Source organism: Parus major, chromosome 27, assembly GCF_001522545.3.
Source record: "Parus major isolate Abel chromosome 27, Parus_major1.1, whole genome shotgun sequence".
Lineage (NCBI taxonomy): Eukaryota > Metazoa > Chordata > Aves > Passeriformes > Paridae > Parus > Parus major.
In genome coordinates, this window is record NC_031796.1 from 2,958,223 (window position 1) to 2,967,292 (window position 9,070).

The 9,070-nt window shown below is 64.2% G+C and overlaps 1 protein-coding gene across 1 annotated transcript in view; it reads left to right on the top strand.

Moving 5' to 3' along the window:
- Positions 1-9,070, top strand: part of FMNL1 (formin like 1) — a 17,778-nt gene that overhangs the window by 2,173 nt on the left and 6,535 nt on the right. Inside the window, exons 2-16 of the mRNA XM_015651063.1 lie at positions 3,557-3,640; positions 3,883-3,966; positions 4,052-4,125; positions 4,661-4,744; positions 4,946-5,077; positions 5,896-6,021; positions 6,261-6,369; positions 6,593-6,669; positions 6,762-6,855; positions 7,159-7,233; positions 7,969-8,079; positions 8,153-8,302; positions 8,394-8,495; positions 8,595-8,826; positions 9,034-9,064. Of these exons, the coding sequence (XP_015506549.1) occupies positions 3,557-3,640; positions 3,883-3,966; positions 4,052-4,125; positions 4,661-4,744; positions 4,946-5,077; positions 5,896-6,021; positions 6,261-6,369; positions 6,593-6,669; positions 6,762-6,855; positions 7,159-7,233; positions 7,969-8,079; positions 8,153-8,302; positions 8,394-8,495; positions 8,595-8,826; positions 9,034-9,064 (1,565 nt within the window). The remainder of the gene's footprint in view (positions 1-3,556; positions 3,641-3,882; positions 3,967-4,051; positions 4,126-4,660; positions 4,745-4,945; positions 5,078-5,895; positions 6,022-6,260; positions 6,370-6,592; positions 6,670-6,761; positions 6,856-7,158; positions 7,234-7,968; positions 8,080-8,152; positions 8,303-8,393; positions 8,496-8,594; positions 8,827-9,033; positions 9,065-9,070) is intronic.

Genomic DNA, 9,070 nt, shown 5'->3' on the forward strand with positions numbered 1-9,070 from the left:
AGGAGGCACTGACTGGGAATATATGAATGGACTTGTGAGCTGAGGTGTTCTGGAGTCAAAATCAAACAGTGGCTGAGTGGGACGGGGCTGCTCCAGCTGGGAGCTTTGTCTGGTGAGGGCTTTGCTGCCTCCCAGGACCTGGGGGAGTGCAAGGCCAACGTCACCATTGCAGATGTTTGCAGATGTTTTCAGATGTGCTGTTGGCCCCAGCAGCATGATGGGTCACCAGCGAGCCCTGGCCACAGCATCGGCCTCAGCTCAACCAGGAAACAAAACTGATCCTCAGCTTCCTGCTGGATCCATCTCCAGCCTGGCTCCAGCGGCCAAGGCTGGCTGGGGGATGTGGGGCTGCAGGAGGGTGTCCCCATAGGGAAGGTTTGTCCTGGGTGGGAAGTTGCCTGTGAGCCATGAGCTCCTGGATCAAGGCCTGGAGAGTGTCCTGGTGCAGGAGCTCCCTGTGCTGCTGGATCCAGGACATCCCAGTGTGGGGTGGGCAGGCAGGCACCCAGCAGGGATGAGGCCACGCTGGTGGGATCAGGCTCCTCTGCCTGGTTTGAGCTACAGCAGCCTCTGCTTGTTCTTAAAACAGAGCTGGAGCTGCAGGTGGCCCAGCCCAGCCCACTCCCACCACCCCCAGCTGTCCTGGGGACACATCTGCTCCTCCAGCGGCCGTCCATGCCTGACACTTGGTGGGTTTGGGTCTGGCTGCATCCAGGGAGTCCCTGATGGGATGAACTGGTCCTGGCAGTGTCCCCCAGCCCAGTTTTCTGCATGAGGGAGGTCAGGGAGCCCTGGGTGGGCCTGGTCCTGCTCTGGGCCTTGCACTGAGCCCTGGGAAGAGGCAGGAAAGCAAGTCCTTTCCAAAGAAAGCGGCAGCCAGGGGCGCTGGAGGGGACACCATGGAACAGCTGGCACAGCAGGACCAGCCACGTCCCAAACCACCTCAGGGGTGCTCTGGCCATGAGGGATGGAGCATCCCAGGGGTGGCACAGCCCCTCAGTCACCCGGCATCTGGAGATGTTGGTCCTTCCTGCAGCTGGAGAGAGCCCCTGAGCTGCCATCTGGGGCAGTTCCCTGCCCTGTCCCCTTCCCTGTGGCAGGGTTTTGTGCCTGTCATGTCCCTTCCCTCGTGCTGCCAAGGCTTTCCATCCCCTCTCTGTGGATGCACATCCCCCGTGCCCCAGAAACGGCTCTGCCAAGGTTCAGCCCGGTTCACACTGAGCCTGGCGGGGTTTGCAGCACAAACACTTCCCCGGAGGATGCCGGAACATTCTGTGCCAGGTTTGGTGCAGAGCTCAGCTCAGCCCGGCTCTGCTCGGCGCTGCCCGCTCACGTGTGGAACAAAAAGAGGGATCTGACACCCAAAATAGCTCTGTCCCTGCCAGCCATGATAGGAAAAGTTGTTTTGTACTGGAAAATGATGTTGGTGCTGCTTCACCTCCCCTGGCCTTGGTTTCGTGCAGGGCAAAACCTGGCTCACCCCACAGCTGTGCTGGGTCCCTGCCAGCCTCACCCTGCTGCTGGCCATGGCTCCGTGGCACTTTGTGGCACAGCAGAGGTGTTGGGGAGCGTTTGGAGGCATCCCCTCCGTGATGTGGGGCCGTGAGGAAGCCTTGGGCAGGGGTGGGATGAAGGTGCTGGGTGCTGGATGATGGCAGCGGGGACAAGTCACTGTGGCTCCTCCATCCTTGTCCCAAAGGAGGAAGAGGAGGAGGACCAAGTTCTTCCTCTGATACCTCTGGGGTGTTTGGCTACTGCCCTGCCCCACATCACCCACCCTGCCCCACCTCCCCCACCGCCGGTCCCCCCTCCCAGGCAGGAAATGAGAATCGGTTTCTTTGCGCTGCCGGCTGAGGCTCCTCAGCGGAGCCGCTTCCTCCCCGGCACCACAAGCCCACCCGGGGCGCAGCCACCACCCAGTTTGTACCCGACCTGTGCCACATCCTGCCCGCAAGGGAGGGACCGCGGGGCTCGGGGCAGAGCCACCTCCACAGGGACAGCCCGGCAGCCCCTGCCCCACCCTCCTGCTGGGTCCTGTCCCAGGTGCCACATGTGGCACCAGGTACCAACACAGGGTCCTGCTTCATCCAGGTGCCACATGTGATTGCTTAGAGCTGGTCCACGTGGCAGGTGCCACCATCCCCTCCCTGCCAAGGGCACCCATGGGTGTCCCACAGAGGGTGCCACGGGTGTGCCAGAGCCCTGGCTGGGGTGTCTGTGTGTGTGGCCCCTCTTGGCACAGCCCTGTCCCTTGGCCTGGCCCTCATCCATGCTGAGGACGCCAGCTCGGCCACCAGCAATGGGGACAGCCAGGTGCTGCTGTCACCTTGTCCATCCCAGACCCACCCAGCAACTCCAGTGGCTTCACAATGAGGCCATTTCTGTACCCCCTGCCCAGCTCTCCGTGCCAGCCAGCCCCAGCCAAAGCCAGTCCCTCCCACCCACAGCTCTTGTGAAAGCAGCTTGACAGGTCCTCCCTGGAGGTGGTGGAGAGGTTTCTGTTTCTGCCCACCACAGTGGCACCTCTTCCCTTGGACCTGCTCTTCTGTGGGCAACCAAAGCCCTGGGAGATGCCTTCCTCCAAGGATGTGGTTGTTCCAGCATGGCATGCACCCCACGTCCCCATCCTTCTCATCAGGGAACCTCAAAACTGGGATTTAGGGGTGGCTTGGGGCTGTGCATTGCTCCACGTGTTGTCAGGCTGGCCTGCAGGTTCTCTCCAGATGAGCTGGAGCACCAAAAATGCTGTTTTTTAGCAAAAGAAATCACTTGTGAGCCGAGCTGAGCTGCAGCCTGGCCCAGGCCATGGTGGGTCCCATGAAGGTCACCCCATGGTGTCCCTCAGCAGAGCAGCCCAGAGGCAGGAGCTGCATCCCGCTCGTGGCAGGAGCGGAAACGGCGTCACATCCTGCGGTGGCTGTGGGGGCTGGGGTTGTGCAACGGTGGCACGGAGGGACGTGGGGACACACCAGGCCCTGACATCACTGCCTCTCAATAAACACTGATTTCCCCACACGGTCTCGTCACACACCTGTGGTGGGGGGACTCGGGGGCTCCTGGGTCCCTCAGCTGTGTCACCAGTCGGGGTCTCTGTCCCTCACCCCGTGTGGCCCTGCTGGGACTGGACACGTGGTGCACTCATGGCATGGATGGATGTGTCTGGTTCTTCCTCGTGTCCCCCACCAGCACCCCCTGCCCTCCCCTGAGGGGCCCTTGAGTGGGGACATGGGGTGGTCACATCCTGGGAACAGTGGTGTCTCCATCACCCCACCAGTGTCCCCAACCTGAGAATGCTGTTCTCACTTTTCCACCATGATCCCACCCTCCCAGTACTGTCCCCACTGTTCCACCACTGTCCCCAGTTTCTCACTAATGTCCCCATCTTCTCTCTGGAATCTTCATGTCCCACCAGTGTCCCCATCCTCCCATGGGTATCCCCATATCCCACTGGTGCTCCCACTGCTGAGCAAGGACACTCAGTGCGGGGGAGCAGGGGGTGCTACATCCCAGGGCTGTTTTCGGGGTGACCCCCAGCTCTGACACCCTTCACCCACAGAATTCCATGAACCTGCCCCCAGACAAGATGAAGCTGCTTAACCAGTATGACAACGAGAAGAAGTGGGAGCTGATCTGTGACCAGGTGAGGTCCAAGCTCACAGCGTCCCCAGTGCTGTCCCTGTCCCCAGGTGCCACTCGTGGCATGGCTTGGGCATCAATGTGACTGCACCAAGCACCGACATCCATCTCGTTACTGACACAGCACCTTATTAACCTCATTAAGCATTGATGCAGTTGGGGTGGGGACAGGGACACTGTGGCTGCTGTGGGGACAGTGGCACGTCCCCACACCACAGCAGTTTCAGCCTCTCTCTGGGCTCGTAGGAGCGTTTCCAGGTGAAGAACCCCCCGTCCGCCTACATCCAGAAGCTGAAGAGCTACTTGGACACGGGTGGTGTCAGCAGGAAGGTGAGGGGTCCCCAGTGCAGCACGGTCCCCTGGGGGTCCCAGGCTGGGCACAGGGACGGTGCCAATGGCTGTCCCTGTCCCACAGTTCAAGAGGAGAGTGCAGGAGTCGACGCAGGTGCTCCGGGAGCTGGAGATTTCCCTGAGGACCAACTACATCGGGTAAGGGCAGGGTGCCACTGTCACCCAGCCGCTGCCATTGTCTCTGGGATGGGGATGGACGTGCTGCTGGCTCTGGCTGGAGCCTGTGGCCTCATCCTGCCCCCTCAGGAGGGCTCTGATGGGAGGCTGAGGGCGCTGAGGCAGCTGGGGGTGCTGTGGGGTCTGAACCCCATTTTGGCTCTCTGGTACCCCCTGGGTGCCAGGAGGGACCCTGCCCCACCCTGGCTGTCCGGGCCCCTTGTGGGTGCCCACGGTCCCCAGGGCCAGGCTGTCCTGTTGTGACAGTGGTGGCAGCGGTGACAGTGGTGGCAGTGGTGACAGGAGAGCCCTTGGGCTGAGTCCTCCATGTATCAGGTTCACCACGGCACTCACCTGGCCTCAGAGAAATGTCAGCTCATGGTGCCACCTCATGTTCCCAGCGTGTTCCACCCTTGCTGGGGACCTCTGACCGAGGGGTGGCTCTGCTGAGTGGCTGAGGCAGGGGGAGAGAGGATGTGGGGGTTGGCAGAGCCCTCTAACCCTCTGCACCTTCCAGCTGGGTCCAGGAGTTCCTCAACGAGGAGAACAAGGGGCTGGATGTGCTGCTGGAGTACCTCGCCTTTGCCCAGTGCTCTGTCGCGTACGTCCCCCACCGGGTGCCCTGTCCCCAAGGCTGGGATCAGCCTCCCCTGGGGCTGGGGGGGTCCCTGGGGGTGCTCCCTTTTCCTCAGGGCTGTGCTCCATGTCTGGGGCTGAGCAGAACATCCCCAACATCCCTGAGGGACATCTGCCCGTGTGGGTCCCGTGTCTCACCCGTCCCCATGTCCCCACGGGCCACCAGGTATGACATGGAGAGCACAGAGAACAGCCCCGGCTCTGACAAGGGCAAGGAGCGGTCGCTGGAGGACCTGAACAAAAGCACCTCCTCGTCCCCCACGCAGGGCTCCTCCAAACCGCGGCCCCTCACTGTAAGGTAACGTGTGGTCCCGTCCCCACGTGTCCCCTGTCCCTGTGCTGTGTCCCCCGCTCTCGCCTCGCTGCACCCCCGGCCGCGCCGCGCTTGGAGAGGGGCTTGGCAGGGAGACGCAGGCCCGGTCCTAAAAATGGGTGTCCATTGCTGTTTTGAGGGTGGGGACAAAGCCACATCCCCCTGTGTGCCCCCAGGGACAGAGCAGGGGCTGGACTGGATCCACGTCCCCACCCCGGCACTGCCACCGTCCTGGGGTGCTCTGGTTAAACCAAGAACACACAAAAATTGGGGGTGTTGGAGATTCTGGGGGAGCAAATCGCAGCCCCCTGGTTTAAACCCGGGGCGGAGGGACGGGCCTGTGTCCCCCCAAGCCGGTCCTGGTGGCTGGTGGCTCTCGCTTGGTGCCGCTCGCCCGCAGCCCCGTCTAACCCCGCTCTTCTCTTGCACGCTGCCGGGGATGCGCTGACGGTAGGTGACGGGGCACCGGCGGGACGGGGACACCCCACGGGACCCCGCCGCCGGTCACCGCTGTTGGGGACAGGGCCTGCGGGGCATCCCCGGTGGGCGGGGGGGTCCCAGGGACACCCCACCGCGGTCACCCCAGGAGCTGTAACGCGGCACCCCGGGAACGCCGGGAGTCCCTCGCCGCCTGCCGGCAGCTCCGGAGGAGCAGGGGTGTCCCTCCCAGCCCCAGGGACAGGTCAGGAGGGACGTGGCACCCGCAGGGGGTCCCATCCCTTGTCCCCGAGCGCGGGTGTCCCCCGGGCGGCGCGGGAGCCCCGTTTCTCCCTCCTGTCCTGCAGGCTCTAACGCGCCTCCAGCTGCTGCCTCTCGAACCAGCACATCCACACCCTCCTCCGCCACGTCCACCCCAGCGTCCCCTGCGGTGCCCCGGGCAGCGATGGGGACAGTGCCCCCAGGTCACCCGGCAGCTCCTGCCCGCCCCGGTGAGCCTCCGAGACCACCCGTGTGCACGAGGGGACCCCAAAACCCACCCCACGTCACCCCCCAGTCCCAGGGCTTCTAGATGGGCACGGGCACGAGGGTTTCTCCCTTGGGGTGCAGCCGCCCGGGTCCCCCGGTGTCCCCCCGTCCCCGCTGGCACCCTTTTGCGCTGTCCCCTCCCCGCTTTCCGCTGCGCCCGCGGCTCCCCCGGGCCCCGCTCAGCCTCGCTCTCCCCGCCCAGGCTGAACCCCTCGCACAGCAGGAAGACGCTGCGCAACTCGCGGCTCGTCAGCCAGAAGGACGATGTCCATGTGTGCATCATGTGCCTCCGAGCCATCATGAACTACCAGGTGGGAGTGGGCGGCATCCGCGGGGACCCTCCCGGGGCTCCCCCGGGATCCCCCGCGCCGGCGGTGGCAGCTCCGGGGTGGGACCGGGTCTGCATCCCCCGGCTCTGAGGTGTCCTCACTCAACCTCCTGCCTGGTGGGGACGTGGCATGGGGGTATCCCACGCTCCTGGAGTGTCTCCGGGGGGACACACGAGCCCATTAATGTTCCTTTTCCCCCTCCAAGTCTGGCTTCAGCCTGGTGATGAACCACCCAGCCTGTGTCAACGAGATCACCCTGAGCCTCAACAACAAGAATGCCAGGTAGGAGCTGCCCTGGCCCCTGTTGTCCCTTGTCCCCCCATACCTTCACCCGCCCCACGGCCCCAACCCCCACACACCTCGTGTCTCTGCAGGACCAAGGCTCTTGTGCTGGAGCTGCTGGCCGCTGTCTGCCTGGTCCGAGGTGGCCACGACATCATCCTGGCTGCCTTTGACAACTTCAAGGAAGTGAGTCCCCAGCAGGGACATCCAGTCCCCACATGAACATCTGTGCTCCAGCTGGGTTTGTGCCTCAGTTTCCCTGTGTGTGGCAGAACCCTGCACCACCCTCAAATCTCTGGCTCACTCAGGATGTTCCACTCACTGGGCTTGATGTCCCCATGCCACCAAATGTCCCCAGGGCCATGTCCCAGCTGGGCTGGGTGCCTGGCAGCACCGGTCAGGGTTGGGATGGTGTCACCCTGTCCTGCCACCCCCCTGGTTGTCCCCTGGCCATGTCCTCTCTTGCCTTCAGCCTCTGCTCCCCCCCAGGTCTGCGGGGAGAAGAACCGCTTCGAGAAGCTGATGGAGTATTTCCGAAATGAGGACACCAACATTGACTTCATGGTGAGTGGCTGCTGGGGCCCGTGCTCTGCTGTCCCCAGGGTGTCACATCACCAAGGCTGCTGCACTGTCCCCAGGCCATTATGGCCCAAGAGCTCCTAAGCCACCACACTGTCCCTGTGGCATCACGTCCCAAGGAACGCTGAGCCACCAAAACTCTCCCCAGGCCACCATGTCCTCAGGGCCTGCTGAGTGACCGTGCTGTCCTGGGGGTGGCATGTCTCAAGAGCTGCCACGTCCCAAGGGCTGCCACGCTGCTCTGCTGTCCCCAGAGGCTTCTAAGCCACTGAACTGTCCCCAGGCCACCATGTCCCCAAGACTGTGTAAACCCCCATGCACTCCCCAGGGGTACCAACCCCCCATGCAGCCCCCGGGGCAACATCCACAAGGGCCCCCCTGCCCCGTGCTGTGCCCTGGCCGCATGGAGCCGTGTCCTGAGCTGTGTCCTGGGCCGTGTCCTGAGCCGTGTCCTGAGCCGTGTCCTGGGCCATCTCCTGGGCCATGTCCTGAGCCGTGTCCTGAGCTGTGTCCTGGGCCGTGTCCTGAGCTGTGCCCTGGCCGCATGGAGCCATGTCCTGAGCCGTGTCCTGGGCCATCTCCTGGGCCATGTCCTGGGCCATGTCCTGGGCCATGTCCTGAGCCGTGTCCTGAGCTGTGTCCTGGGCTGTGTCCTGAGCTGTGCCCTGGGCCGTGTCCTGAGCCGTGTCCTGGGCTGTGTCCTGGGCCATGTCCCTGCAGGTGGCCTGCATGCAGTTCATCAACATCGTGGTGCACTCGGTGGAGAACATGAACTTCCGCGTGTTCCTGCAGTACGAGTTCACCCACCTGGGGCTGGACCAGTACCTGGAGGTGGGTGATCCCGAGGGTGGGGCTGCCGGGGGTGCCGCCGGCGCTGCCAGTGACGCCGGCTGTCCCTCGGCAGACTCTGCGCCTCACTGAGAGCGACAAGCTGCAGGTGCAGATCCAAGCCTACCTGGACAACGTCTTCGATGTGGGGACCATGCTGGAGGACTCGGAGACCAAGACGGCGGTGCTGGAGCACATGGAGGAGCTGCAGGAGCACGTCAGCCAGGTGGGCCGTGGGTGTGTGGGCAGAGCCGCTGACGCAAAGCCCGAGGGAGGGATGAGGACGGGGCTGAGCGGCGGCGCCTCGTCCCCCACAGTTGACGGAGAAGCTGCAGGATGCGGAGAACGACTCCATGGCCAAGATAGCGGAGCTGGAGAAGCAGCTGAGCCAGGCGCGGCGGGAGCTGGAGGCGCTGCGGGTGAGCCGGGGGTGCTGAGGCGAGGCTGGGGCTGAGGGACCGGGCTCTGAGGGGTGCGGTGGGACGCCGGTGACCTGCCGGGGGTTGTCACCTCTCCAGGAGCAGCTGAGCCCCCCGCGGCCGCCCAGCCCACCGTCCCCGCAGCCCCAGGAGTGTTACCGGCTGGCGCTGGAGCGGCGGCTGGCGGAGCTCGAGGAGAAGGGGCTGGTGCAGATCCTGCGTGGGCCCGACGGAGACGTCGCCATCGAAATTGTCCCCGTTGTCATAGAAACCCCCGCAGCCCCCGTGGTTTCTGGAGAGGCCACTGCCACCACCGACACCACCCGCACAGGTACCGTGGGTGCAGGGGGATGTCCCCTTCCCGGCGGGGACACCTGGCACCAAGGAGGGCTGGCAGAGAGCCTCGGGGCACAGAAACTGAGGCGGGGCTGTGGGGATGTGCCCGGGAACTCAGGGTAATGGGGTGGCAGAGGGAGCGTGGTGGTGGCACCGTGCCCTGCTGTGTCACCGTCTCACCCACCTCTTCTTTCCCTTGCAGATGCTCCGGCTCTGGCTCCAGCCCCACCTCCCCCACC